This window comes from Antrostomus carolinensis, unplaced genomic scaffold (genome assembly GCF_000700745.2).
Source record: "Antrostomus carolinensis isolate BGI_N321 unplaced genomic scaffold, ASM70074v2 scaffold26145, whole genome shotgun sequence".
Classification (NCBI taxonomy): domain Eukaryota; kingdom Metazoa; phylum Chordata; class Aves; order Caprimulgiformes; family Caprimulgidae; genus Antrostomus; species Antrostomus carolinensis.
The window spans coordinates 348-26,697 of NW_010316104.1; the positions used below are offsets into that span (position 1 = coordinate 348).

General features: G+C 47.7%; 1 protein-coding gene across 1 annotated transcript in view; it reads right to left on the reverse strand.

Annotated features, from left to right (window-relative positions):
* Window positions 1-6,138: 6,138 nt before the first annotated feature.
* Window positions 6,139-26,350, reverse strand: part of DMAP1 (DNA methyltransferase 1 associated protein 1) — a gene marked incomplete at its 5' end in the record, with an annotated part of 27,934 nt that continues 7,722 nt past the window's right edge. Inside the window, 6 exons of the mRNA XM_010168182.1 lie at window positions 6,139-6,485; window positions 8,354-8,426; window positions 20,522-20,593; window positions 23,423-23,608; window positions 24,604-24,771; window positions 25,838-25,996. Of these exons, the coding sequence (XP_010166484.1) occupies window positions 6,139-6,485; window positions 8,354-8,426; window positions 20,522-20,593; window positions 23,423-23,608; window positions 24,604-24,771; window positions 25,838-25,996 (1,005 nt within the window). The remainder of the gene's footprint in view (window positions 6,486-8,353; window positions 8,427-20,521; window positions 20,594-23,422; window positions 23,609-24,603; window positions 24,772-25,837; window positions 25,997-26,350) is intronic.

The window sequence follows — 26,350 nt, forward strand, 5'->3', positions numbered from 1 at the left end:
AACTTTTGGGGTTCCTGGCTGCTGGTAGCACTGTCCTGCTCTCCAGCATGGGCACCATGGGTGGGCCCAGCAGCCTTCCCCAGCACCTCAGGTTCGCTTGTGTCCCAGGACAGCTCAGCCTCGAGGGCACCATCACCCCATCCCAGCTGGTGCGGCCTTGTGCCCAGTACAGGGTGACAGCCACCACCATGTCCCTCTGGCACCTGTCATCCCGCCCTGCAGCCTGGCACGCTGTACCCACAGGGTCACTACTGCACTCACAGCACCTCCGCTACCAGCTGGAGCCAGCGTGGCTCTGCCCAGGAGCCATACTGAGCTGTGCAGGAAACGCCACCACATCCAGGTGCTCAAAGGACCCTGCACAGCACTGGGTGACAGGGACGCAGCTGTCCAGCTGGCAGAGTGGGCAGCTCCCAGAGGGAAGGGGCAGCCCCAGCCCACTTGCTCCAAGGAAAGGTCACGGGGGTTTTAATGGCTCCCTCTGTGCAGGCCCTGATCAGCTTTATTGACCTATTTTCAATGGAGTCATCTAATTAGTTTTCTATGAAAACTAAGAACTTGGCCTTTGCCCTTTACTCCTGCAGGCGAGAATGTGACTCAGAGGATGCTGTCAGGGTGGATCGATCACCAGTTACACTTGAAAGGCAGCGTGGAGGAGACATGGGGTGGGCAGGCTGGCAGCAGGGCATGCAGTTGGGGTCACCTGTGCCCAGGGTGGCCACAGGGGCAGTGCACAAACCCAGGCTCCCATCACTGGCATCAGCGATGCCTCAGCCCCTCCAAGGCCCTGCAAAACATGGGGTGCAGGGACCAGGCGTCCCTGTCACCGCAGACTGAAGCCAGAGGTGTCCACCTGCCTTGGGCAGGGCAGTGGGAGGAGGAACTGGGCCTGACAGCCAGTGCTGGGGACAATGTGAGTGTTTCCTGGCAGGGCCATCACCACTGAAGACAGCAAAGGCAGCAAGGGAGGCAGCGGGCTCGGGCAGCGCCACCAGCAGCCAGGGCTCCTGTTATGGGTATCGGTGCCCGGGGTGGAGGCGAGACAGCTCGCACCATCTCCTCCCGCTCTGCACAGGCTCACTGGGGCCAATGACGACTCTACTCCAATCTAAGGGATGGGTTCTGTATTTACAGGAAGGCTCACAAAAATTTGGCATGTAAAAAAAAAAAACAACCAAACAAACCCAAACCAACAAAAAAACCCCCAGAACAAACTGCAGCCAACGCCAGCGGCCACAGGGCAGCCATGCACAGCCTTGGGCAGAGCAGTGGCCACCAGCAGAGCCCTGTGTGGCCCCAGGGCCATGCTCCAGCACCTCCTGCACATGTTTGGGTGTTTGGAGGTCACATTGCTCTGGAGGTCAGATGGGACTGGGGCCACAGTGCTGGGCAGGGTATGGCTCCCAGAAAGGCCCCTGTCCCACCTCATGGTTGCAGGCAGCCAGCTGTCCCTGGGGTCTCCAGGACAGGATGGCACCAACCCTGCAGACAGCTCTACACCTCCTCCTCACCCAGCGCAGGGGTCTCATCGTTTCTTCACCTTCTCTGCTCCAAGAGGGAGACGGGAAACAAAAGAAAATCCATGGTCAGTGTCTGGGAGCACACGGGTCCCAGGGAAAACACACCCGCATGTCCTGGAGTCTGTTTCAGAGCCAGCATCCAGCATCACACCCAGCAGTGCCCAGTGGACCACACCACCATCTACCCAGCTGAAGGAAAAGCCAGGTCCTTGCATGATGGGAGGGACAAAGCAGGGGATGGCACCTCCCTGACACGGGCAGGGCTTTGGGATGATCATCTCTGCAGTGCAGTGTCTGAGAGTGAGCAGAACAACCCAGCAACCCCAAGAGCCCTGACCAAGCGACCTGGCATGGAACAAACCCTCAGGAGCAGGGCCCTGAGAGAGGGGCAGAGCAGCTCTGCACTATCCCCAGCTGTGCTGAGGATGCTCAGTGCAGGACAGGGCAAAGCCTGGAAGTGCTTCTCTGCCGTCCAGAAGACAGAGAACCACCACTCCTCAAAGAAACCACAGTGTGCAACAATACACCTGAGCGAGACTGGTGGGCTCTGGTGAGCCTCACCCTTCCCAGACAAGGTTTCAGGGCTGAATCCAGCCGTAGGAAGGAAGGGGACATCTGCACCAAACAGGGAACACATCTGAGCCATATCGCTGCATCGCGGTGAGACTGCGCTAGGTGCCACAGACCCTAAGGGTCCCTCCCGTGCCCAGCCCTGCAGCCACTCCCCATCCCCAAGGGCCTGCAGAGCCACTGCCCCGGGCAGCAAGCACCCAGGGGATGGACAAGGCAGCCCTGACACGCTCCCGGACACCGGCCAGCCCTGCCCGTCCCGCAGGCCTGTGCTCCCGGCGCCGCTGTGCGTGGGGGAGGCCCCGCTGCCTCCCCAGTGGGAAGGCGGCCCCCGGTTCCCGCTGGGCGGACGGCAAACAGAGCATGGAATTTGCACGGCTAAAAGTTAAATACAACACACACACACGGATTTTGTCAGAGGCCCTGGCACGGCTGCCTTCGCGGGATCCGATTAACGGGGAAATAAAAGGGCCAGAGAACCCACACAGCAGCGTGAACAGATGCCCTATAAAAATCAAATACACGGGAATCAAGGGGACCAAAAGGTACATTTAAAAAAACAAAAACCCACCCTGGAAACAAAGGAGCTGGGCTTTGTGGCTTTCCTGGGAGGGCTGCGGAATTAATGGGGAAGAGTACATGTGTTTGATAATCTTTATATGGCAAAAGACCCATCTTTCAAATATGTCACAAATTCATACTAATCACCTTCCTATTGCCTTCTGTGGCGCAGCTATTCCGGTTGCCTTGGGCAAAATTGGGAACTGTCTGGTTAAAAAAAATGTTTTACATTATAATTTACAAGAGCCTACAAGTCTAGTTTCTTTTAATGGAAAGAGCGATTAAAAAAAAAAAAGGAATATATATACACCCTGGTATATATACACTATATATATTAAAAAATATATATATATAAAAGACAGATATTGTAACTCCATCTGGAAAGGGAGAATGTTTGATCTTAACAATGTAACTTCTAGCTTTCAAACAGGCTCAGAAAACAAGAAGTCAGCAGGAGTTCAGATAAAGGAAGCTTAAAAGTCAAATAATTCTGACTCTGAACCCGAGACTTCTTAGACTCAAGGTCCTTTCCTTTACCCATTAATGGGCTGACTTGTGAGCTCAGGAACAAAGTGCTGCAATGTGAGGATTTCTGAGAGTCACTCATTACAGATCACTGAGTGGAGTCTGAGTTGCAGAAATCAAAGGATCCAATCTGGAGTAACTGGCTGAACTTCTGCTTGGAACTAATTTGTTCCGAGTTCGGCTCACCTTTCACCTCCTGAAGGCCCCGAGTAAAGTCCCTACGGGGGTCAGCGGCAGACAGCACTGGGGGGATCCCAGCTCGGCTTTAATGGTCAGCAATGGGCACCGCGGCCCCTGGGAGAGGGTGGACAGGCAGCTGGTGTGGGAGGGACACAGTGGACACGGCAGGGCACAACAGTGCCGGGCTTCCCGCTGCCCCATGGGGTCTTGCTGCCAAAACGGGCAGACCCCTCTCCTAGCCTGGGTTAAAACACCTTGCTGAGACGTCCCCCATCCCCACTGCTGGCCAAGGCGGTGGCGGCAGCCCTTGGTTGCCACAATCAGTATCTCAAGACCCTGGTGTGCCTTTTCCCATCCGTTCCAATTCCTGGAAAGGAATCCAGGCATGCTGGGCAGGGCTCAGGAGTCAGGACTCCTAGTCCTGTTCCTGGCTTTGCCACTCACTCCCTCCAACATCTGGAGCATGATACTTCTCTCCAGGGAAACAAATCTGGCTTCAGGGGAGCAGCTGGTTTGGAGGCTAATCTAATCCATGCTTAATCCAACATGTGGAGTGCCATGGACAGGCAGTGCCAGACAGCACAAAGGGATTCTCCAATTCAGAGGAATTTGCAGCAGGGAGATTAAATGATTACCCCAAGGGCCCCCAGCAGCTCAGTGGCAAAGCACAGAGCTGAAGTTCAAGGCTGGTGTGGCAGGGCTAAACCACTGAGGCAGCCTCAGCAAGGGGAAGGGCAAGGTGCCACCTGCAAGCACCCATGGCCAGGGCTGCTAGAGACAAAGGAGGGAAAGGCCACTACAAAGCATCGCTGGGCTCGTTCTGCAGAGAGCTGCTTGCTTGCACTACCAGTATCGCTACCCCCGCTGCAAGCGCCGTGTCTGCAGAGCCAGGCTGCTTCCTCAGCGCCGTGTCCTGGGCCTGCTGCCTCCATGGCACCAGGGCCTGGGACACCTCAGGGTTATCACTGTGCAGGGTGGGGACACGTGCCTGCACCCCACCAGCCGAACAGCCAGCAACTGCCCCAGCCATCCCCTGCTCAGAGCTGACCCCAGCTGCTGATCAGGCAGAGGCCCGTGTGAGCCACGACACTGAGCGAGAGGCACTGGGGCTGCTCCTGAGAGCACTGCCAACACACGGCCTCTGCTCTGCTCAGCTCAGCCCATCCTTGGAAAAGCTGCTCGTGGCCCACAGGCTGCTGGTGTCTCCCACCACCACGTTGCCCAGAACCACAAGAAAGGTTCAGGGCAAGTGCAGCACCAGGCCTTGCCTGACTCTCCAAACATACCTGAGCCAGGCAGAACATGGTACAGCAGCCCCATTCCTCTCCTCTCCAAGATACCCCTCCAGCTGGGATGTAATTTCACCCCCCTCAAAAGGTAGCATAAAATGGTCACAGTGTGAATGTGCTTGACCTTTTGTCTTGGACTAATCTAATTGTGTCGTCTTTGTGTAATCAGCCGGTAAAGGTCAGTGCTGTATTTAACATGGGGGCCCTTTAGGTACTGAATTTGCCTTGCAGTGAATTAACTTGATTATATTTCTTTCAAATATGTCAGAGACCAGGTCAGTTTAACCCTCTCTGTGCTGCCTTGGCCCACCCCTTTGTTTCCAGTTCCGGGAGGTGGCACTGAGGAACAAGGTGGTCAGAAACACCTGGGCTTTCTCCTCCTGCAGTCATGGCCACCACCACCACCTCTCCCACCTTCCCAACAATCACAGTCTCAAGGGACAGCGAGTGTGTCATGAATCAGCCCAAAAAGTTTGCAAACCAGGACAATGGGAACCGCAGGGAGGGGTGAGATTTCAGATGGAATGCAGTAGGGAAAAAAAAATTCAGAAGACTCCTTTGCAAACATGAACCTGTCTCAGTGGAACGCTTCCTTATGACTCCATATTGTCACAATCAAATAGGACATTAGTCAAGTCCAGATTAACGTGTCGCCTCTGCTGTTGACAGATAAGGTGTTCTCGATATCCTGCAATACGTTACACATTTTAGAAAGTAAAGGTCTGTGCTGCTACCAGGGGCAGTATGTCTAGAGGCGTCGGGGATGCCACTGTGTGGAGACGGGCAGCTTTCATCAGGCAGGTCAGCTCAGCTGTGCCAGGGGACTGCGCAGAGGGGAAAGCAACCTCAGCTGATCCTCAGGCACCCCCTTGGCCCTGAGGCAGTGGTGAGGGGCTGGGCAGCCTGCCCTCAGGGAGGCAGGGAGGAGAGGCTGGTGATTCGCATCCTGCAGAGGTACATGCACAGGAGATGGTCACTGTGCACGTGGAAGAACCCCTAGGCCTGGCTTTCCTTTCTCAGCACTGGAAGTAGGGCATAAAAACATCCCTTTGCTCTTCAAACACCTCTCTCCTTCCCAAGCCTCCTGCAGGCAGGGCTACTGCTTGACTTCAGGGACTTGGGCAGGTCATGGCTCATCATCTCAAGACTGCTTTCCCCACTCGCTTCCCTCTGCTGAGCAACCCTTATGGCTGTGTCTAGAAGGAAAATGCCTCAGGCCTGAAGCTGTATTGGCATCGCTGTTGCTGCCCCAGTGCAAGCTCTCGTCACCCAAAGGTTTGCTGCTTTGGTCCACGGTGGCACCCACGTCAAGCCATCTACCTGCATGCAGGATGTAGAAAGCCCTGCTGACCCCATCTATAGCACCAAGAACACTGTCCAGCTCAGAAGACAAGCCCAGAGAGCAGCACTGGGACTTGGGGGGGAACAGGCGTGCGGTGCTCCCTTGGACATGCACGCCCGGAGGGAGAGCAGGGCAGCATCCCCAGCGCTTGTCAGGGCATCTGCGTCGGAGACCTGAGTGCGCCCTGTTCTGCCCCTGCAACCTTCCTTCTCACTGAGTTGGGGGTCAGTGGTGCTCCTACTACATCAATGATCTGGTCCTTGGTATCTCCCTTGCCCTCCTCGATGCCGAGCCCTGCCTGGCCATCTGGATGGGCACCTTCTGTACTGAGGGGGCCAATACTACCAGCTTTGGCCAAGGCCTCATAGCGGTGTCGTAACATCTGCAGCTCATATTCGCAGTTGGCAAAGGCTTGCTTCAGCTCATACAGCAGCACCAGGTCGCTCCGCAGTTCGTTGAACATCTGCACGATTTCCTCTGTGGGCATAGGGTTGAGATCTAGGGAGAAAAAGGGGTTCTGTTAAACACCCAGACCTGCAACCTTACAATGGAAGATCCCTAGAAAGGACCTGGATGCCCACTCACTTCCATAAAGATAAGCCAGGAGCCTCACTCCCATCACATGGATCATTAGCAACCAGCATCCCTAAAGGTTGGAGACCTGAATTTCCAGGCTGTCCTTTGGCTCTGGCCAAGGACTAAGGGTGAATCCGCAAAGTCCATGACTCAGCAAATGAATGATGATAGAAGATGCAGATCAGACCAGATAACTGAACCTTGCTACACACCAGGTCATACAAAGGGAGCTCAGTCTTGGGAACAAGTCCTCATACACTGCTGCAAAGGACAGAAGAGCTCATGTTGTCCCCTACACCTTCGCCAACCAGGGTTGGACAGGCTGAGCTGCCTTGCCTCTCTTGTTGCTCCTTCCAGGGTAGAACTGAGGCAGAGAATTGCTCTGCTGCTGTGTTACAGACATGTTTTAATGCAGACCTGAACTGCTTGTAGCAGGGGCTGGCAGATCACCTCCACACACCATGCATTCTGCTACAGCCCATCACATACACACAGAGCCAGGAAGATCTGAATGTTCTGGCGAAGAAAAGGATGAAGCTCTGCACATTTGTCCAGCAGTGGCCCCTGCCCGCAGGGCTGCCCACATGACACCTCCCTGCTATAAACCCTGTCCTTGCTATAAACAACACAGCGCTGTGTTCACCCACTCAAAGCCCAGGCCTGTTTCTGCACTCTAAGGCACAGCAGGAGCACCAGGAAGCCCCCACATAAGGCAGGGGTGGCGAGTCAGGAACCTCTCCTTACCCTTGTGGAAACTGAGCTCTAAGAACCACTCACACCCTTCCCCAAGGCTTCCCTAGCAGGAAAGACTAAACCCCTTGGTTTTAAAGCAGAAAGAAGAAACCACCCTGGCTGAGCTGCTTTCACCAGCCACAGGAGGCCTTCACAACTGCACATAGTCTCCGAGACAATATATCAAGCCATAAACCAGTTGGCCCAAAAAACTAACAAGACTTAACAGAAGCCAGTGCTGGGAGCAGACTCGGTAACCTCTTGTAAATCACTAATGAGGGTTTTTTTTCTTCTTCTTCTTTTCTGTTTTTAAAAATCCCCCCAGCCACAGTGGAGGAAAAAGGGATCATCAGGTGTCTAATCAAGGGGCACTGCATGCTGGGACCTGTAGTACCTGCAAACTGTACCCACGGCATGGAGGGCAGCAGCTAGCCATGGGCTGCACTTCTTCCCCTCTAGCTACGAGTGAGTGTTGTACGTATTAACTGAACCCTTCTTTCTGCTGCTAAGACACTGGAGTTCAAGAGTGAGGGATGTGTGTTTACTCGCCTTTCAGCAGAGATGCTCCAGATTTTCACGCAGCATGCAACCTATAAAGGGGGGATGAACAGTCCCAGACGCATTTTGGACTTGACACCATGAGCAGTAAATTAAGAGGAAACGAAGCTTGAAAGCAAGACAGGGCAGCCCTGAACAATGTGCGTGCCGTGGTCACTAACACACTTAGAAGTACCTCTCCTGGCAAGGCTGAGATTTGCCTTCCTAATACTGTGCTGCCTCTCTCGATGGTTAAAAAGGCCCAAACAAGAGAGAAACAAAGGCTCTTTCAAAACATTTTTCTACTGGGAGGAAAAAAAAAAAAAACCCTGTGCATCTTGTTCTGGCTTTTACCCTCTCTCTCTCTTTCTTTTTTTTTAAACGCATTAAATATTTTAAAAACCATTCACATACTGTTATTCAAGAAACTGGCTGTATTACTAGGGGAAAAAATAGCCCATCTCGAGAACAAAAGCTAGCTCTGTGTGTATCTTTCTCTCTCGCGTGCCCCCTTTACTCACCTACTCCGAGTTCCATCAGCATCTGCTCCAGGGCTTTAATCTTCTTCTGTCCCACCGAGCTTGGCAGTTTCATCTGGAACACAAAGGTAACAGAGCCACACAGCTCAGAGATAGCCCTCACTCACAGCCGTCTAGTTCAAAAGGCAAGAGAGCTTTTCTTTTTATAGTGCAGGGGGAACAAAAAAAGAAAGGGAGAGAAAGGAAAATCAAGTGGTAAGAGAGGGAGACAGGGGCTGAAAGTTTTCAGACTAGGTCCGAGGGCACGTATTGAAAAGCCCGGTCGTGAGGGCTTTTATTTTCTCTCTCGTGTGTGTGCAAGACACGCTGTTTTACAGTTTCCATGTGTCACTGAATTAACAACAAAAGTTCTTCTTGGCTTCAAACCCTCTCCCGCGGTGCCCAGCCCATCAAAGGGCTCATTTACACAGTGGCTAATGTGCAATGCTGCCCTACTTTATTCGCTTTAGCCGGCCTGATTAGACTCATGCGCTAACAGACTCACTTCTCCTTTTACCTGCTGAGCCCCAGACCTGTGGGATTCATTTACAGAGCAGGCTTTATAACAAAGGGGAGAGACAGAGAGAGCACAGTTACTTGACTGGCGGAAGTGTGAACACACATTTACATCGGAGCTAAGGGGCTAGGTGAGAGAGGAAGCATCAGATGTGAGCTATGAAAGGGAATCGGAGCTGGCCAGGAGAAGAAGAATGCATACACTTAGTGGGGTCCTTCCTCTGCATTCATTTGGGCTCTAGCAGGAGTGCTAGCTGCTCAGACCAAGCATTTATTAGATTACAAGCAGCACAAACGCAGCTGGCACAATATGCCAGGGAGAAAGAGGTTTCCAAGCCCTGCAGATATATCCAAGAACAAATGAAAGCACTCTCCTTCCTCAGCAATGCTAGAAGACAGACCAGGAAAGAAATTATTCACAACACTGCAGTGTCAAACACCTTGCTGCACACAGTGGTAGGCTGTCCCTCCAAACCAAGCCACGGGAAGGTGAGCTCACACCTCCACCTGGGATCACCACCACCAGCCCAGCAGGCCACTGAATAGCCAAGAGCATCCTGCAGCCATCCTGCACACCACTTACTGATCAGTAGCCCCAACCTTGGCCAAACCAACCATGAAACTGCAACACTGGGCTGGGAATGACCTGAAGGAAGAGCCATTCTTCACCTTAAAACTGGCCTCTGAGGTGAGCTCACCAAAGGGTCCCATGGTCACCTTACTTCCCATAAGCCACAGGTTTAAGTTCCCCAAAACAGACAGCCCACTGCTAGTATCCCAAATTAGGCAGATCTTTTCCACTTCACTGTCCCAACACCAAAATGACAGTAAGAGACACCATTTGAAACTTCTTAACTCCTCTGAAGGCAGAAGCACTGCATGCACATACCCAAATGGTGAAAGCACTAACCTTAACTCAGCTACAGCTGAGTATGTCCCACCAGGAGTTCCACAATCCCAATGCAGGACCTGCTGGGAACCTTCTCCATCCCATTTCAGCCAAGAAACCGGAGCGCAGATGCCACAGGGCACCCCAGGGGTACAGGTCTCTCACAGTACATGCTAAGAAGTGCCTAGTCCTTTTGCTGGGTATTACCTGATCCAGGGGATCCAAAAGGAGCACTAGGGAAAAAGGAAAACCCACTCTCGTGAAAAAGTCAGCACTGGTTGGGACTAGAGGACACCTCTGTCCTTTTTTAAATCCTGAGAGTCTTTGGCTGAGAGCTGGGGTTTCTGCATAGCAGTGAATCTCATACTTCAGAGACTGAATCTTTACACTTGACCAGAAAATGATTGTTTCAGCAGAGGAAAGGCTGCCAAAGGTATCAGGTATTTGGATTTCCGTCAAGTCTTTGGTTCAGAGTCTCAACTTGAGCAGAACCTCACTAAAGTAGGCTTTCCCAGGAGCTCTGCAGCACAGACTATCTGCACAGGCTCTGCTGAAAAGCAGCAGGGCTGGGGAGAGCCCTAAGACAAGGCAATGTGAAGCACTGGGACAGGAGTTGGCTCTGGCTATTTGGCAGGTGCTATGCTGCAGCTAGCAGTGGGATGCCAAGGAAGGAAAGGTCACTTAGCACAGCTTAGCACGAGACAGAACAGTTAGCCTGGAGCATCAAGAAGACATTCCCAAGAGCAAGAGGCCTTGGTCCAGAGAACTGTTCTGCCCCATGAGGAATCACACAGAACATTTTAAAATGGACAATGCACCCAGCTCTGCCTCAGTGTATGGGCTGACCCTGACCTGGTCAGGCTGTGCTATCCTTAACTTCTAGGACACAAAGGGTTAACAGAGCCCAGCATCTCCTCATTGAATACTTATGTGATCATCAAAGCCCTGAGAGTCTGTCTTCACTCCTGCCCTAACATCAATATCATGGTCTTTCTAGCTAAAGGCAGGGTGCCCTTCTGTCAAACAGCAGCTGGCAAAATCATGCTGGACTTCAGGAACAAAGGACAAGAGATAGGAAAAGTTCATGCTTGGCTAGGCTAGGCGGACAGGCAGGAGGTCTTGGATTCTTGGTTAGAGGAAGAGCACAAGCTTTTCTCCTGGGAGGCTTCCACTAGCTCAAGGAACTATTGGCAACTCAAACGATTAAGCTGGCAAAGCCTTCAACTGTAATGTGTGTGTTCTGCTCATGTCCCACAGGAGTCTGGTCAATGAATACCAAGCCAAGGTCTTCGCTGCCACCCCTGAAGATTAGAGGATGGAGCAGAGAAAGGCAGGACAAATTAATTTAACTTCAAAGAAAGGAACACTAGAGATGCTCAGGAGGAGTGGGGCTGTGAGTTTAGCTTAAAAACACATCAATTAAGTTTCCTTTTAATTCAGGCAGGAGATCTGGCCCGCAAACAGGAAGGCTTCATTGGTTTCTCAAAGCAAGAGTATATTTTAATTTTACCATCATTAAGAAAATGTTATGATTTATGTGGCTGCTGTCGGACTAATATCTTTAGAATTTAGCTGGCTAAGCCAATTCATCTCTAAGACTGATGAAGGCTGATTGCTCTCTATGCAAAATGTATTAAAACTAAATGAGCAGTCTATTACTCAAATGCTGCTGATAATCTGTTAGCCAAGGTCCGTTAGCTGGGCCGCCTTGTTGCAGGAGAGAAGCCTTCGTGCCCTGTACAGCTCTGAGAAGCCCAAACTTACTTCAGCAAGCCCTTCTTTGTTTTGGTCTTTTAAGTAGATGTCCAAAGATGCACCAGAGCGCTGGAAGTGGTGTATCACCCATCCTCACTCCTGAGCAATGAGGCAATCCACAGGGACCACAGAGCCCAGCCTAAAGCACAGAGAACAGCTCTCTGGCCCACGATGTGTGTGCTGGGATATGTGGTTCCTGCAGGTCATATCTCTGCGCTAACAAAAACAACACTCAGGGCAACCTCGTTGCTTACACCACAGCTCCTGGGATGTTCTTGGTGTTGTCATGGATCGAGTCCTCCACAGGGGCTGAGGAAAATTATGTTCCTCGGAGAACTCCAGTGAGCAACCACAGTTTCTGAGGTGAATGGCATTTGCCCTTTTCTTTCCTTCCCTATACTAGACTATTATTGTTATTTATTATCTTGAAAGTCCCCATATAATAATACCTGGGAAACAGATTGCCCCAGTCAGAAAACTGATTAGCTGGGATTTTTGAGGTTACTATATTTTGGATGCTCTTCTCCTCTGACAGCCTCTCCCTACAGCCCTCTTTGCAACACCAGCCTGCGCTTATAATTACACCAACGCCGCTTTTGATTTAAGGACTGCGATCCTTTGTCCTTGCTATAAACAACCTGCATTAAACACATGAACTGTGTGTACCAAGAGAAAAATAAATAAAGAGCTACAGAAAATTGTGTGAATCAACACCAGGAAGCCACAGTACCAGAGCCTACCTATGCAGAGAGCCTTGCCTGATCCTGGGACACACAGCCTGTGCTGGCAGGCGCCTGGCTGGAGAACATGGAGTATGCTGGTACCGACCTGCTCTGCTGTCCCCTGAAGGAGGAGGGCATTGCTGAGGAATTGAACCGTTGGTACCGACCTGCTCTGCTGTCCCCTGAAGGAGGAGGGCATTGCTGAGGAACTGAACCGTTGAACAGGCTTAAATAGATGAACAGAGCATTTCACGGCAGGGGTTTAGCGACTGGGGGTGGCTCCAAGCAGCTCGATTTCAAGGATCTCACTACAGTGTACCCTTGAGGTTTTGAATGATACAGGATTTTTATTTAATGCTCAAGACATTCTGCCAACAAAACCTTGCTAATTCACACTAATGACTAGGAGAACTACTGCAAATTAATTGCTAATTGGCAAAATTCATTAAATGAACAAACACGATAAGAAATAACTGAAGATAAAGCCTCCCCAAACAGACTTGGTTCATTCATTTTTGTGTGCCATTCAGTTTTCACGATATATGCCAATAATTTTAAGCATAGTTGTAAATGTATTTGAGTGTATTTTAGTAGAGTAACGAAGTTTAAGTAATAGCAGAGCTTGCAACACAGTCCCCTGCCACGTCTTACAGCATCACCACCTGGCAGGTAGAGATCTCCCTGGGGATCTGCACTAGGAATGGGAAGGTCTGCAGGATCTACAGACAGAATCAGCTAGGTTGACACGTGTGATTGTATCTATGTGGTCATCTTAAATGTCCTGCTTTCAAATTAACATTCTCTTCATAAATGCTCCATTTCTGGTGCTCACAACTTACCCAGAAAAATCTCACTTTTGTGCTAAAAACTTTTGTTTGATCTCTCACCAAAATACAAAGGTCTTAAAATTAATCAATGGCTATTTGAATATTTCACATGTGTCCTCCCTGATGCTACACTTCATTTTAATTCAATTTTGAGACAGCCTTTTCCTTAAAGCTCCCCAACCCTAAACAATATGACTGTCCTAAAACCATTAATCCTAAAAACTCCACACATATGACCTGTGTCTGTACAGCTATAAACTGTGGGTTTATGCACCAGCACCAGTATTGTTGTTCAGCATTATAATACAGCTCACTGACATTGAAAACCACCTTCTTCGTGGATTTCAGCAGCAAGAAAACTTTCTCATTAGGTATTTTCTTCATGGCTATCTTTACAGTTCTGAATTGCTTAGTGGGTTTCCGGGAAGGAGTGCTAAAGTTTCAGATTAATAACATTTTTTGCATTTTCTGGCTCAAGATGAAGAAAGAAGGTCAACCTTTCCCCAGCTCCATGGCTCTACTCTGAAGGAACAGAGAGCTTCCACTTCTGCACAGTTTTAAAACTCAAGGAAAGAAAGAACCATATTAAGTACTTTAGCCTTAGAGCTCTGAGAAAAACCCCAACAGAGAAATTTGATTTCAGATATGAACATCCACATTTCTGGAATTTTGAAGCACTTAACTGCTCAGAACTAAAGTGCTACAATGAAAGGTGGATGGGTAATTGCAATGGATACATGCAAAAGTTAGAAAAGTTTGAAATTGCACAGGTATTCTCTACCTCAATGAACATACATGCTTCCCCCTTCCCCAGCTTATGGCCATAGACCCCACTCATGTCTTGTACCAGTGCCTGCTGATCTGCCAGACTAAGATTTAGGACAGATAAGAATAGTCATACTGCTGTGCCATCTCTACTATGCTGTCTAACACATTAAACACATGGCCATCACTTTGGGATGGCACGTGACCATCAACTTGGTCCATCAATGAGGCTTAACGCTAAACAAACCAATCTTTCATGAAGAAAATATTTCTATATTAACTTATGTAAATGGTTATTTCAGGGGTTTTTTGGACTGAAGTTAGACATACCCCTCAAATTCCCAAATCAACCGTGCAAAAATATAAATTCTGTACTTGAATCCTCCTAGTAAATTAAACCAGTTTTACTTGTTAGAGAAATATACCTAGTGAAAGCTTTGTCAAGGATGAGGGAGGCCAACAGATCGTGGAGAAGCATAACACACTTGGGCATATGGCAAAGCAGCAGCTCACTGATCCTATAAACATTAATGCCTCCTTATGCATCTACAGCACTGATTCAAGGGGTAAAGCTAAGACATGCTTCTTAAAGAAATCAAAGGTCCTAGAGCATCAACGTCTCAGCATGATGGGTTCTTCACCAGTGCAGGTAACAATGTTTTTATACTCTCCCACCCTTTTCCCCCTAGGAAGGGGGTACAGATTGCTTTGACCCTGCACAAGTGGCCTAAAATGAGAATGACTGGGAGTCCACACAAATGATGGCTGATAACCTGGAAAGAGTCAGCTTTCTCCCACTTTGACATACAGGTTGTGACAAGAAACAAGACACCTGAGAAGACAAAAAGAATTCACACCTTGCCAGGACTGCCTGCCATTTAAAAGAAAGTAATCTTCTGGCAAGCAAAGTACTATCTGTCACTTACCAATCCTGAGTTTCCTTGCCCTTAAATATATTTTACTTTAAATATAGTGCAAATACATAAAACAAACGCAAAAGGACTACAGGAGGCGCTTGTGTAGGTAAAAATAGTAAAACACATGGCGCAGAAGAAAGAACTGCACAAGACATTTTTACTGGAGGGTGTTTTATGTTAAAAGCACGTTACCAGTGTGACACTACAGTGTTTTGCTTTAGGAGAACTGCAGATTCCCAGACAGTCGTACCCCTGCCTCTCACTACAGGTGTGGAAACCAAGCTGAGACCTGTAGAGGTGGCTGCAGGAAACAGAAATGGCTGCAGCCTCTGAGCTGCATCTGACTGAAACAAACCAAGAGCACAGAAGTGTGCTGTGGTCACAGGGAGGGCCCTAAGGCCACAGGAGGGGGAACTCCAAGGAGGGCTTCACACAGTACAAGAACATTATGTAAACTTCCAGATCAGACACAAATCCAAGAAACTGTAGCAAAACACGCATCTAGTCTTGAATTGATGTTATCTTTCTCTTAAATAATCTAACTGAATTTACACTTACACACAAACAAGAAAACACAGTGACTAATTAATTACACTCCAATCATTGTACTGGTTACCCTACTGAAAGAAAAAAGTAATGCATATGGTGCTCTGCACAAGCTACCTACAATCAGATTACCTGATGAAAGACACCTAATACTGCGTCACTATGGACGCACAAAGGTAGTAAAAGCTTCTCAAATCAGTCCAGTACTGGCAGACAAAGGTCCCCGAGGCCCCGTACTGCACAGGCGCTGTTTGGTATCTAATGATTCAACAGAACCAGCAACACAGAGTGTCCTTTCCAGAACTACAACTTATTTTAAAAGACCCCATTACTGAACCCAGAGCACTCTCTTTATACCCGAGAGCCTACTAAGGCTTTGGTCCAGATGCTCTCCCACACCAAAGAGCTCCACAAAAAAGGTAACGGATGCATTTTCTTTCAGCAATTTAACATTAACTGCCTTTCAGTTTAGCCAAGAATGAGAAAGGAGGAAGAGAAGCATTGGATTTACCTCCTCCGGTTCATTCAAGATTTTGTATCCTTTGCTGTTCTCTTTAAAAAGAAATACTCCAATATTTTCATCTTATTTTGTTCTCTACAGGCAGGAGTTTGATTAGGAAATGCACTAGCACTCTCTTGGCCCTAATTAAAGGGCATGTAATACAACAAATAGATGGCAACGCCGCAACTTGAATTCGATCCAGCCTGCATCATTTGTTCATAACTTTTATTCACAGAAATGAGACTACCACGTTCCTTCCACATCTCTGTCAGGCTCCCCATGGAAATTACTCTCATTCACTCTCTTGCAGAGTGCAAAACATTCAACTTCACTAATGAAAAATTGCTAGCAGAAGCAACAAGCACATCTCAGCTAAGTAATCCGTGGGATGTTCAGATCTGGAAACATAAACTTTCCTACCTAATAAGGGTGTGTTGATCTCCAACAGATTGATGCCAGGATGCCTTGGAGTGCAATCAATACAAAACAAATAAATTATTAATTGCTCCAAGTAATTAAATTTATCAAATCCAAATAAAAATAACTGATATTTTATGGAACTGCTTCCAAAGCTGAACCTCTGAAGGTATAGTATTGATCACAGGAGGGCAGACAGATGTTTCACATGTTCACAGCTGATGAGATCTGGGTTTGCATTAATGACAGGGAAGGAACAGAGCCAACAGCCTCCGATGCAGAGTAAACAGGCAGCGTGCTTGGCCATTTAATTGTGGGTCAGATCAAATATGGAGAATAAACATGTCTAAACACATACATACAACCCTATCTTCCTCTAGAACTATCATTCACCTTGGAGCTGTAGAGAGCGCTCAGTTCCCACTCCAAGGAAAAAAAAAATGGAAGCGAACTCACACTCACGCATTCCCTCACAACCACAGTAAATTCTTACTCATTAATCAGTGCTAAAAACATGCTCAGCAGGCTAGTAAATATTTAAAAGCTGGCGACTGTGAATATTTGAATCAATGGGTACTAAAGCTGTACTTGTAATTTTCCTTCCTCTACTTCTTTTTTAATTGGTCCAACTGGCAAATTGTCTACAAGATCCCAGTTAGCAGATGGAGTCAGGCTGCTGGCTGGAAGGCTTTTCTGAAGGGAGGTGGCCGGATTTGAATGACTAAACTGGAGCATCCCTCAGTCCTTTCTGCGAACTCAGATCTCTACAAACTCCTTTTCATCCTAGAGTTTTTGTTTCCTGATGAGACATCACTCAATCGATTTTCTTCCAGTTCCTTTGTTTCCAAACTCATGACAATAGAGCAAGAACATAGACTTACACCTCAACATGCAGGAGTGGGGACAAACATCCATCCTTTTCCATCCATTACCTTCCTTCTTAAAAGCACTGCTGCAGGAATTCAACAGCATTAACAAAATCATAATTTAGAATTACAGATAAGGCTGAGAGAGAAGATGAGCAACTTAAAACACACTGAAGAGATGTTAGGTATGCCAAAGTCAAGTGCTCTGAACACAATAAAGTCAAAGACAAAGGTTAAAATTAAAAGATTAAGCAACATGACATGGTACAGAAACGCTGCAGTGAATTCCAAACAAACTCAGCTCTGCCCTACAGAAGCAACACAATGCCTAGATCACAAATGTGCGGTTATTGTTGGCTTGTCTGGGTCCTGGAAAAGATTCAAGTTCAACAGCTCTCATTTTCCTTTCCTTCAGGCAGATCCTCAGCAAAGCTTTCCCTTTAGTATCTTCTTCTCCTTTCTCCATACAAATTCCCTACCCATCTCTCATTTCCTGTGGCTCTTTGGCTGTCTGCCCTCCTAGCTGAGCAGATCTGGTATAACAGGAAGTCTTCCAGAAGTAACACTTAGGATTAATAATAAATTTCTGGTGTTATTTTCATAACTGTTTTACTAAAGGAGAAGGCAAAGGTCTAAAATTCCTTTTCAAGACAGCCATGAAAGGCTTACCCCCTTCCAAAACATCTGCTACTGCCTCCTGTTCTCAGTGGCACCAAAGCAATACACTGCCTTGAATTAAGATGAAGCTTTTCATAACGCCCAGCTTCCTACCGCCTTAGAGAAACTTGCAGTTTGTGCTGTCAGGAGACAGAGGGGAAATCCCACGCAGAGCAAGGGCACAGGGGCTGTGGCCTTCTTTGCCTGTGGGCACAGCCCCATGGAGAACAATGGGAGACTGAAGCCATCCTGATAGCAGGCAGCTTGTTGAACTCACTGGAAAGATTACTCTTCAGTGTCTGCTGAAGGACAAACTTTCGGTTATGAAGAATAATGGCTGTAAGTGACCATTAATCCTAGGTGGGGGCCAGGGGAAAGTCTTCAAATTCAGCCTGTGTGTAAGATTTTGTCAGTTTTAACAACAGGAGGAATTAAAAAAAAAAAACAGAGCTATTGTCATAAAAGCTACTAGGAAGAAATTAAGTTGAATACAGATTGCTAACTTTTTCATCAAGGACTCGTTTCTATAAATTAAATTTAACTCAAGTTTTCAGACTAATTGTAAATCCTCAGGAAAAAAAATCTCTAATCAAAGAGTAAGTGCTGTTATCCCGGGGACGATATGGTACATTTTTCACACGTGACAGGTTGAGTTCCTGATCTCAGTGCAAAACCCAACTTGGCCTAACTAGGAAGGCATAAAGCACAGTAGTAAAGTACAAAATAAAAGAGGACAACAGAAGCCTTTAGGTGAGGAACCCTTTAGGTCCTCAAGCACAAGAACTTACTGCAGGAAGTCACAAACCTTTAGGAATCATTTTCCAACACACTCAGGGCAAAACATCTCACCCTGGATGTTGACAGAGTAGAAGTTTCCAGCACAGCATACCAATTCCTCACTTAAGTCCTAGTCAGCTCCCATCCTTATCAATTCCACACCACTGGTGTGTAGAGGGTTTGCCACATGAATCCCACAAGTAGAATAATTTGGATTAGCCTACATTGTCAGCTATATCACTTAGCACTTCAGCAGCTCTTACCTGTTCAAAAGGCCTGTACTGACCTCATGTAATTAATTCTCCCCATCACCCATATGTGAAGCAAGTGAGTCTATTAGCTCCCATTTTAAAAACAGGGAAGACTTGAATAAGGAAGCCAGGTGACTGACTAAAAGCCATATATTAATTCATTTTGCTGGGTTGGAGGCAGGTTTCACATTCCCAAGCAACAAAGAGTTGTTTTTTTCACCTAGATCAGTGATTTGCCATCTTTTTCAATTTGAAAACCACTGGTATTTCCAATAACAGCATTTATCTCCTTAAAAGTTTCAAGCAGAGCATAGGAAGTTGCTCTAGGTCATCCCAGGAGCATGGATACTGCAGGCTGAAAGTTGCTGAATCAGACTGCCATGCCTCAGCTTATCACTGCATTTTGTGAGCATTAAAGAGAACAGGGAGAAGCACGTAGCACCCATTTTCACAAAGGCTGTGATTTGAATTGCCTGTTTGGCACATGAAAAGGCTGCTGGCTTTGCCAGATGGTTCCATCACTGACAGGTTATTGCTCAGCTTCTCTTCCAGGGAGGGTAAAAAATAGAAAAGATCAACCATCACTTATTAGTTTTCAAAATCCAAATCAATCTCCATAAATTACTCTATTTATCTTAATGCTGGAGAACACATCTGCCACATCTCCATAAATCTCAACACATGCACTGCAGTCTTGCCTGTCACTTGCCTGTGACTTTCCCAAGGCTGCAGCCCCTCACTCAAACAGGTAGCCTGCAGATGGTGGCACTTGTACACTAAAGGAGTCCCCCAGCAGTGACCTTGCTGAGGCATACCGCCTCTAATGTGCGCGTGGACCCATACGTTGAAGCAGCATGATTCCAAACACATTTCTATTAACAGCCCCAGGGTGTTCCCAGCAAGATCTGAAACTATTCTGACATCAAAAGAATATCCCATAAAACAGTCTTTAAAAGTGACCTAGAATATTACTATGCCAAGTGAGAGCACCAGGCAAGGAACCTACTTCTCCACCTTTGCTACAATAAAGCAACTAAGGGCTATTTTATTTGGCTAGGGAAAACAAACAAACAAACAACAAACAAACAGAAAAAAAAACCCCAAACATAAAAAACCAAACCACACTTGTAGTGGGCAAACAGGATTTTGTTATCAAAACCCCTCTGAAAATGTTCAGTCACCCAGACAGGTTTAACTTACTCAGCATCCCAAAACCTGTCACTCAGAGACAGGCGTCAGCTCTTGATGATAAACAGCAAGAAAGTTCTTTTCTCGGGGATATCTGTGTAACAATGATCAAAGGGGCTTTCCCCAAAATATTTTCTGAAGATAGCGGAAATAGAGAAGTTAAAAATTGTATGCATTTATGCGTCTCTGGCTTTTTTCAAGATACAACCTGAACACTCAGTTCTTAAAAGCACCTCTCGTGTTAACACATCTGCTCTGAGGCCTATGACGTTTGGCTGTGAGCTCTCTTTGGACCAGACAGCTCCATTTGGGTCTGTCACACGTGTCTAACTGCATAGTGGGCACACCAGTAAAAAACACCAGCAAGTTCAGGTGCCCCTCATAGCAAGGCAATGAGCTGGCTTCCACAGAGCTAACATTCCAGGTTTCTGAGTCTCCACATTTATGGAATTCCTTTCTTATTTTAGAGGTAAGAACTTGACTTTCTTTAGCTATAAAAGGAGAACAGACAAGGAGACAGACAGGCAGACTGAGAGACATTAACAGAGGTCCCAGGGGACCAGGACAACAGCCTACCCTCTGGCTTCGCAGCGTGACACCTGCAGATTTGAAGTCAGGAAACTTGATGCCAGCAGTCTCAGGAACAGCCTGAAAGAGATCGAAACAGGATGTGTGGATGGAGGAAACACAAGAAACACAAGATTTCATATAGAGACTAGCTGAAGGGGAAATACTGTTTCCTGTGACAGAGAACCACCTGCCATGGCCACATGTCAGAGCTGAGGCAAGAGGAAAATCCCAAGCAATTTACTGAGAAAAATGCTCCAGTTCAAGGTACCTTTGGAGAGCTCGAGCATTTTTGTTTGGATGGTTTAAATGAACTGCTCTACACAGAGCCTTACACCCACCCACACAAGCATAAACCCTAACCCTAAATGGCACTCCTTATACTAACACATGCATATTTGCACCATAACATCCTTAACCAATTTAGGCCCATTTCACTGATCAAAACAGCCCAGGACAGGTTTCTCAGCTCATTCCTTAGGGGACTTGCACTCAAACCTCTGATCTGCACAGACATGAGCCCAGTAACGAGGATGTAAGGACTGCACCCCTCCAGGGAGGCCTGTTGGTTATACACATATTGCCATTTGTTAGACAGTTTTCTTTCTTCCCCACTTCACATAGTAAGCATAGGAACACAAGGCAGCAAACTTCTAGAGCTGCTGCTGCTCCGAGACAGCAGAGCATTCAGCTGCACTTCAACAAAATGGAAAAAAATAAATGCAATCCCTTAAAAAAAACCTGTGCTGCTGAGCAAAGCACAAGGTGAACAAACTTAAATTATTAAACCCGGCTATCTGCAGGGCCCTGTGCACTGAATGGTGTGGGGTCCCCTGAACGGGTCAGCAATATTCATGATTCAAGCTAATAGCCACAATCTGCAAAATGCATGTTCAACCACGCTTTTCCAAAAGGAAGAGTCACCTCAAATCTCCCAATTTCTTTGGAATCGGCGTTCACCTTGCTGCTCCCACATTTCTCTGCAGAAGCTCTGCAGCTTGCTCTTTGTTCATTCCAGACAGGGCTGAGACAACCAAGGCTGCCCCAAGATCGTAAGAAATGCTGAAGGACACTGACTCAATTCCTCAAGTTCCCTGCTCTCACATCTCCATCAGCTATCTCTGTGTCTTGGTCTTCAGGTAGCACCTTGCAAACCACTCTGTGTGGCCAGACATTAAGATTTTTTTCAGTTATCTGTGGTCAGCCCAATAAACAAAACCCCCAGGAAGAGGTTTCTAAACACGACCACGGTGGAAAAAAGCATTCTCTAACCACTAACAGGGCTCATGAACTTGTAGGGATCACCTTGATCTTTGGTAGGATGTAGCCTCCCTGCTTGGATTATTAGAGTCAAAGAAGGCTGCAATCAAAAACCAATCCTCTCTGCTTCCTTTGGATGAAGGCTGGCTATCATGCTCCCCGAACTCTGCCCCCAGCCTGTTGCTGAACACCGACACAAGCACTGAGGGTAAATCAGCATCGCTGGCTTAGCCGAGAAACTCTGACTGCACTCGGCGCATAAGCAATTAAATGGGTTCTTTTGCCTGGCGTGCCTGTACATGCTGTAAACGCTTCAACCTCAATTGACTCTTTGGTAAATGATTTTCCTTTGTTGAAATGATGCTGATGCAGCTCCCGATTCAAATTCTTAGTTAAAATGCAATTTTTTTCTTAACATTTCCTGGCTATAGTTGGTAATTGACTCCTAATGGACTCTGTCATGGTTGAAATGATGCTAGTGCAACAACAGAAACTGCTTCTCTGCCCACCCTGGCGTGCCTATCCACTATATGCCTGCAGACAGGCCCCAAGCAAGAGGCAATATTTAGGGCTGGACTCCCTCAGCATCTTTACAGTCCCATTCTCCATCACCACCCTTTTTTCACTACCACCAACAATGAGCTGCTTTCTTCAGAGGGAGATATGCCATCCATTGTTGAGCTTTAGCAGATCAACCCTCAAGGGAATTCCATGCACAAGGTGCCCAGTGATATATTAATTACTCAGAGGGGCAAGGGGGAACCAATGTTTTAAGGGAGTGCTGGCCATTAGGCAGACTTCATCGAGCAATAACTGTCTAACATTCACTGCCTCTCTCCCCTCCCTGCACAGACTCTTGGAGGACAATGACACAAGTGTTCTCTGTTCATAAGGTGAAGGGACAGGAATTCCCAAGGACCCAATGGAAACATCTGAGATTTTGTAACAGCCCTTTCGTACTGAAGGTGTTGAATTTAGTTCAGTCCACGCTGCCCTCTTTGCAGAAGGGGAAATTGAGGTAACATCAAACATGAATTGAAACCTGTGTTCTGGGCTCCTTAGACTTCAGCTCAGCTCAGGGAGATAGAAGAAGCAATAGCTTCCAGAATACAAGAGTCCCCCAGCAGGGCTGCTCTGATCACAGCTGAGGATCAGGAGAGGGGCATGTACTGAGCTTAGGGAGATGCTGCTGAGACCCAGGAGTGGGGAAGGAAACAGAAACCTGGACTAGAAAAACAAGGCAGGTGAAAGACAAGGGGTTGGTGGGACAACCCTGCACAGTAGTACCAGAACACACTTGGGAGAAGCAGGGAGACAGATGTGTCTTCCTGCCACGAGGCATGAATGGCTGGCATCATTTCATCCCATTTCTCAGAGAGGGAAAGGGAAACAGGATTTAAACCAGCATTTTTCAAATGGGGGAGAGATAGAGAGCACACCAGAGGACTCTGACAATGGCTGCCTCAGACCAATCTGCCTTCCAAAAGACGTAATCAAAAAAACATCTGTCAGAAAGCAGCCAGCAGCTACTCCCCCCCAGAAGAGCTGAGGGCCTGATCTCAGTAGGATTGCTGAAGGAAATACATTACCCAGACAAAGCATATGCAGAGGGGGGGGTTGGGGGGGGAAGAAAGAAAGAGAAACGTTTACAGGTTTCTCTGTCTCCTTCTTCTGTGGCAGCTTCTTCTTGGGAGCCTTGCGCTCGGCACGTCTCTGCTCAGTGGTGGTGTCAGCAGCTGTGATGAGCTTCTGCAGGTCTTGGGTTCTCTTTTCTCTCTCTTTCTTCCTGGTCTCGATTTTGCGGAGCTCCTGGATGAGGTATTCTTCTTCTGCCACCTGCAGACCAGAGCACGTAAAGGCAATCAGAGCAGCAGAGGAGGTCTAGCAAGGCAAGGGGGCCATCTACCGATAACAGCTCTGCTCTGGGTCACCCTGGGAATGACTTCAAGTTCCTCTGCCTAATATCTTGGATTTGCAGAGCACGTTATGCTCCACAGCCATACCCTGTATCCGTGGCAATGCCAGTTTACAAACTGGACTGGCAGGCACTGTATCATTATCATCCATGATGCACCCTTCAGCAGCATCCATAAGTGATTAAAACCCAAACCATTCTCTGATTCTATAAAACTACCTCCAGACAAAGAGACCAAGAGCACAGATAGAAGCATAAAAAAGCCCAAATAGGCTGTAGTTGCAGATGCAGTGTTGTGAAAAGCTGGCTCCACTCCCCAGACATAGCATGTAGAACCCAGACCAGCTATGCCTAGTACCAACACACCTGTCAATGTGGGAAGGACAAGCAGAGTCACTGCAAACATGAACTTGGCATTGGAGGTAACTACTAACAGAAAAGGATGCTCTCCCCCAGCCTTTGGGGGACACACAGTTCCTTAAGCTCTAAACCCTGGGAACATTACACAGCTTCAACAAAGAGGAGAACTAAACATGTAGATTTACAGTCTTTGATGTGTTCTGGCAAGATTTTTACTCTCAAGGAAATAATTCTCTCCCCATGGGACTCATGAGGATATTGATCTGAGAATTTGTTTCTACTCAGAGGACTGGTACAGTGTCACGGAGAAGGCGTTGGCAGTAACTAGAGACCATAACTCTGCTCACCTAGCCCTCTCTCTCCTGAAGAGTCAGATTTCTCAGTTACTGTCCTTATGTATCCCTTAAAATGACAGAAACTCAACAGTACTTAGGTGTTGCTCTTTTCTTGTCCAGTCTTTATTTCCCTTTCCCCACCCTCTGGCCTATTTCATCCACCTACTGATTCAACTTACCACAAATTTTTGGGAGCAGTGACACTCTCTTCCCAAAATTACCTGCTCTGGTGTCCTATTGTACAGCCTTTCCAGTTGTTCCTTCCTTCGCCTCTCATGGCCAGCATCGAAGACTGGGATTTTCAGGTCTGTGCCTGGAGCTGCACGAATATTAGCCAGCTTGGCACAGATATGATAATATCGTTCCTTCAGGTCCTCCACTGATCTTTTCTGTGAAAGACATCGCAGGAGGACAACATTATGGAAGAACCAAGCAAAACCTTGTGCAGTCACCAGCTAAGGACCGCGACCTGAAGGATGTAGCCTTGCCAGTCCCAGTGGAACCACAGGGAAGGGGAGTTTCTTAGTGAACTGCCTGAATTAACTGCCAGGAGCTCACAGCTACTGCTTTAAAAAGACCCGCCAGAGGGTCCAACAGTACAGCCGAGGGTTAGAGACAATACAGCAGTGAAGCACTCCCAGATAAAAGAATGCAAGGAGAGTTGTCTCGAGGAGAAAACCTGTGAACAGGAAACTGTGACAAATGCACAGAAGGCCTTCCCCGAGCTGCTCTGGATAATGGCCAGTATCAGCCACAATTCACTGCCCATCATTACATGGAGTCTGAGCTGTGTTCTCTTGCCCAGCTGGGCAGACTCTTGTCATTTCACTTTGCTAGAGGCTGTTTACGTGAGCATTTCAGAGGGTAGCAAAAAGCTCCAGCATTTGGAGCTGTTCTGTAGGAGTCACATCATTCCCCCGTGTCACCAGGAGGCATGGAAACAGCAGTTACAGGTGATTTATGATCGTGACACCAGGGCTGCATCTTCAGACCACTGATGGCCCCTGCTTCACAGCAGAGATGACAGAAACCTGCACCAGGTTAGATCACAAGTTTGGAGCAGCACCAGGGAAAAATCCCAGTCCCCAGGGACTGTTATCAGATCCTTCTCCCAGGGCCTAGACTGGAATCCAGGACACCTATCCTGCACAGCTAAACAAACTCCCCAGCTGCCTTATCTTCAAGGAACAGTGAGTTGTTCTCCTGGCAGGGGCAAACCTTCTAACTTTCTAATAAAACACAACAGGGAATGAGCACAAGTCACAGTGGATTTAATTACAAACAAAGCAAGCAGAAATGCCCTGTGCTGGAAATTCAATAGTCCTTGCTGCCAATAATTCATTATTTTCCCCTAATTAAGTTGATATAAAGGGTAATTTGGTCTTTGCAGTGCAGCAAGCCCTGCACGTGCCGTAGCAGCAGGTTGCTAGCAGCACCTTGTCCCCCAGGACTCACCTTGAACTGCTGGTGATCATAGCGGTCGTGAATCACCACAAAGCGCAAATCAAAACGCCGAGCCAGGTCGAAGAGGTGGTCTGTCTCAGCTTTGGTCCACGCATCGTCATGGAGATACATCTGGTACTCCTGCTCTGAGTAGACAGGTACCTGCACTGTCTATGCAGGGAAAAGAAAAACATGGTAGCTGTCTTGCAGCACTGTCCTCCTCACTGCCAGCTGTAAGGACCGAGACACCCGAGCCGAGGACAAGAGCAGTGCGCAGACAGGAGGGGCTGCCAGGACCCGGAGCAATGAGTCCTGGTAGGACACATGATGAGCAGCAGAGAGGACTTGACAAGGAGCAATGTGTGATCTCAGGGCTACAAACAGGACGTTCTGGGAAGCCTACCAGGAACTATTGCCTGGGAGGCTGAAACCTGTTTCAGGTGGCTGATACAGGCAGTAGTCAGCAACCCACATCCTGACAACAGGTTTCAAAATTACCAGGCTAACATGACAGTGGCATCTGTC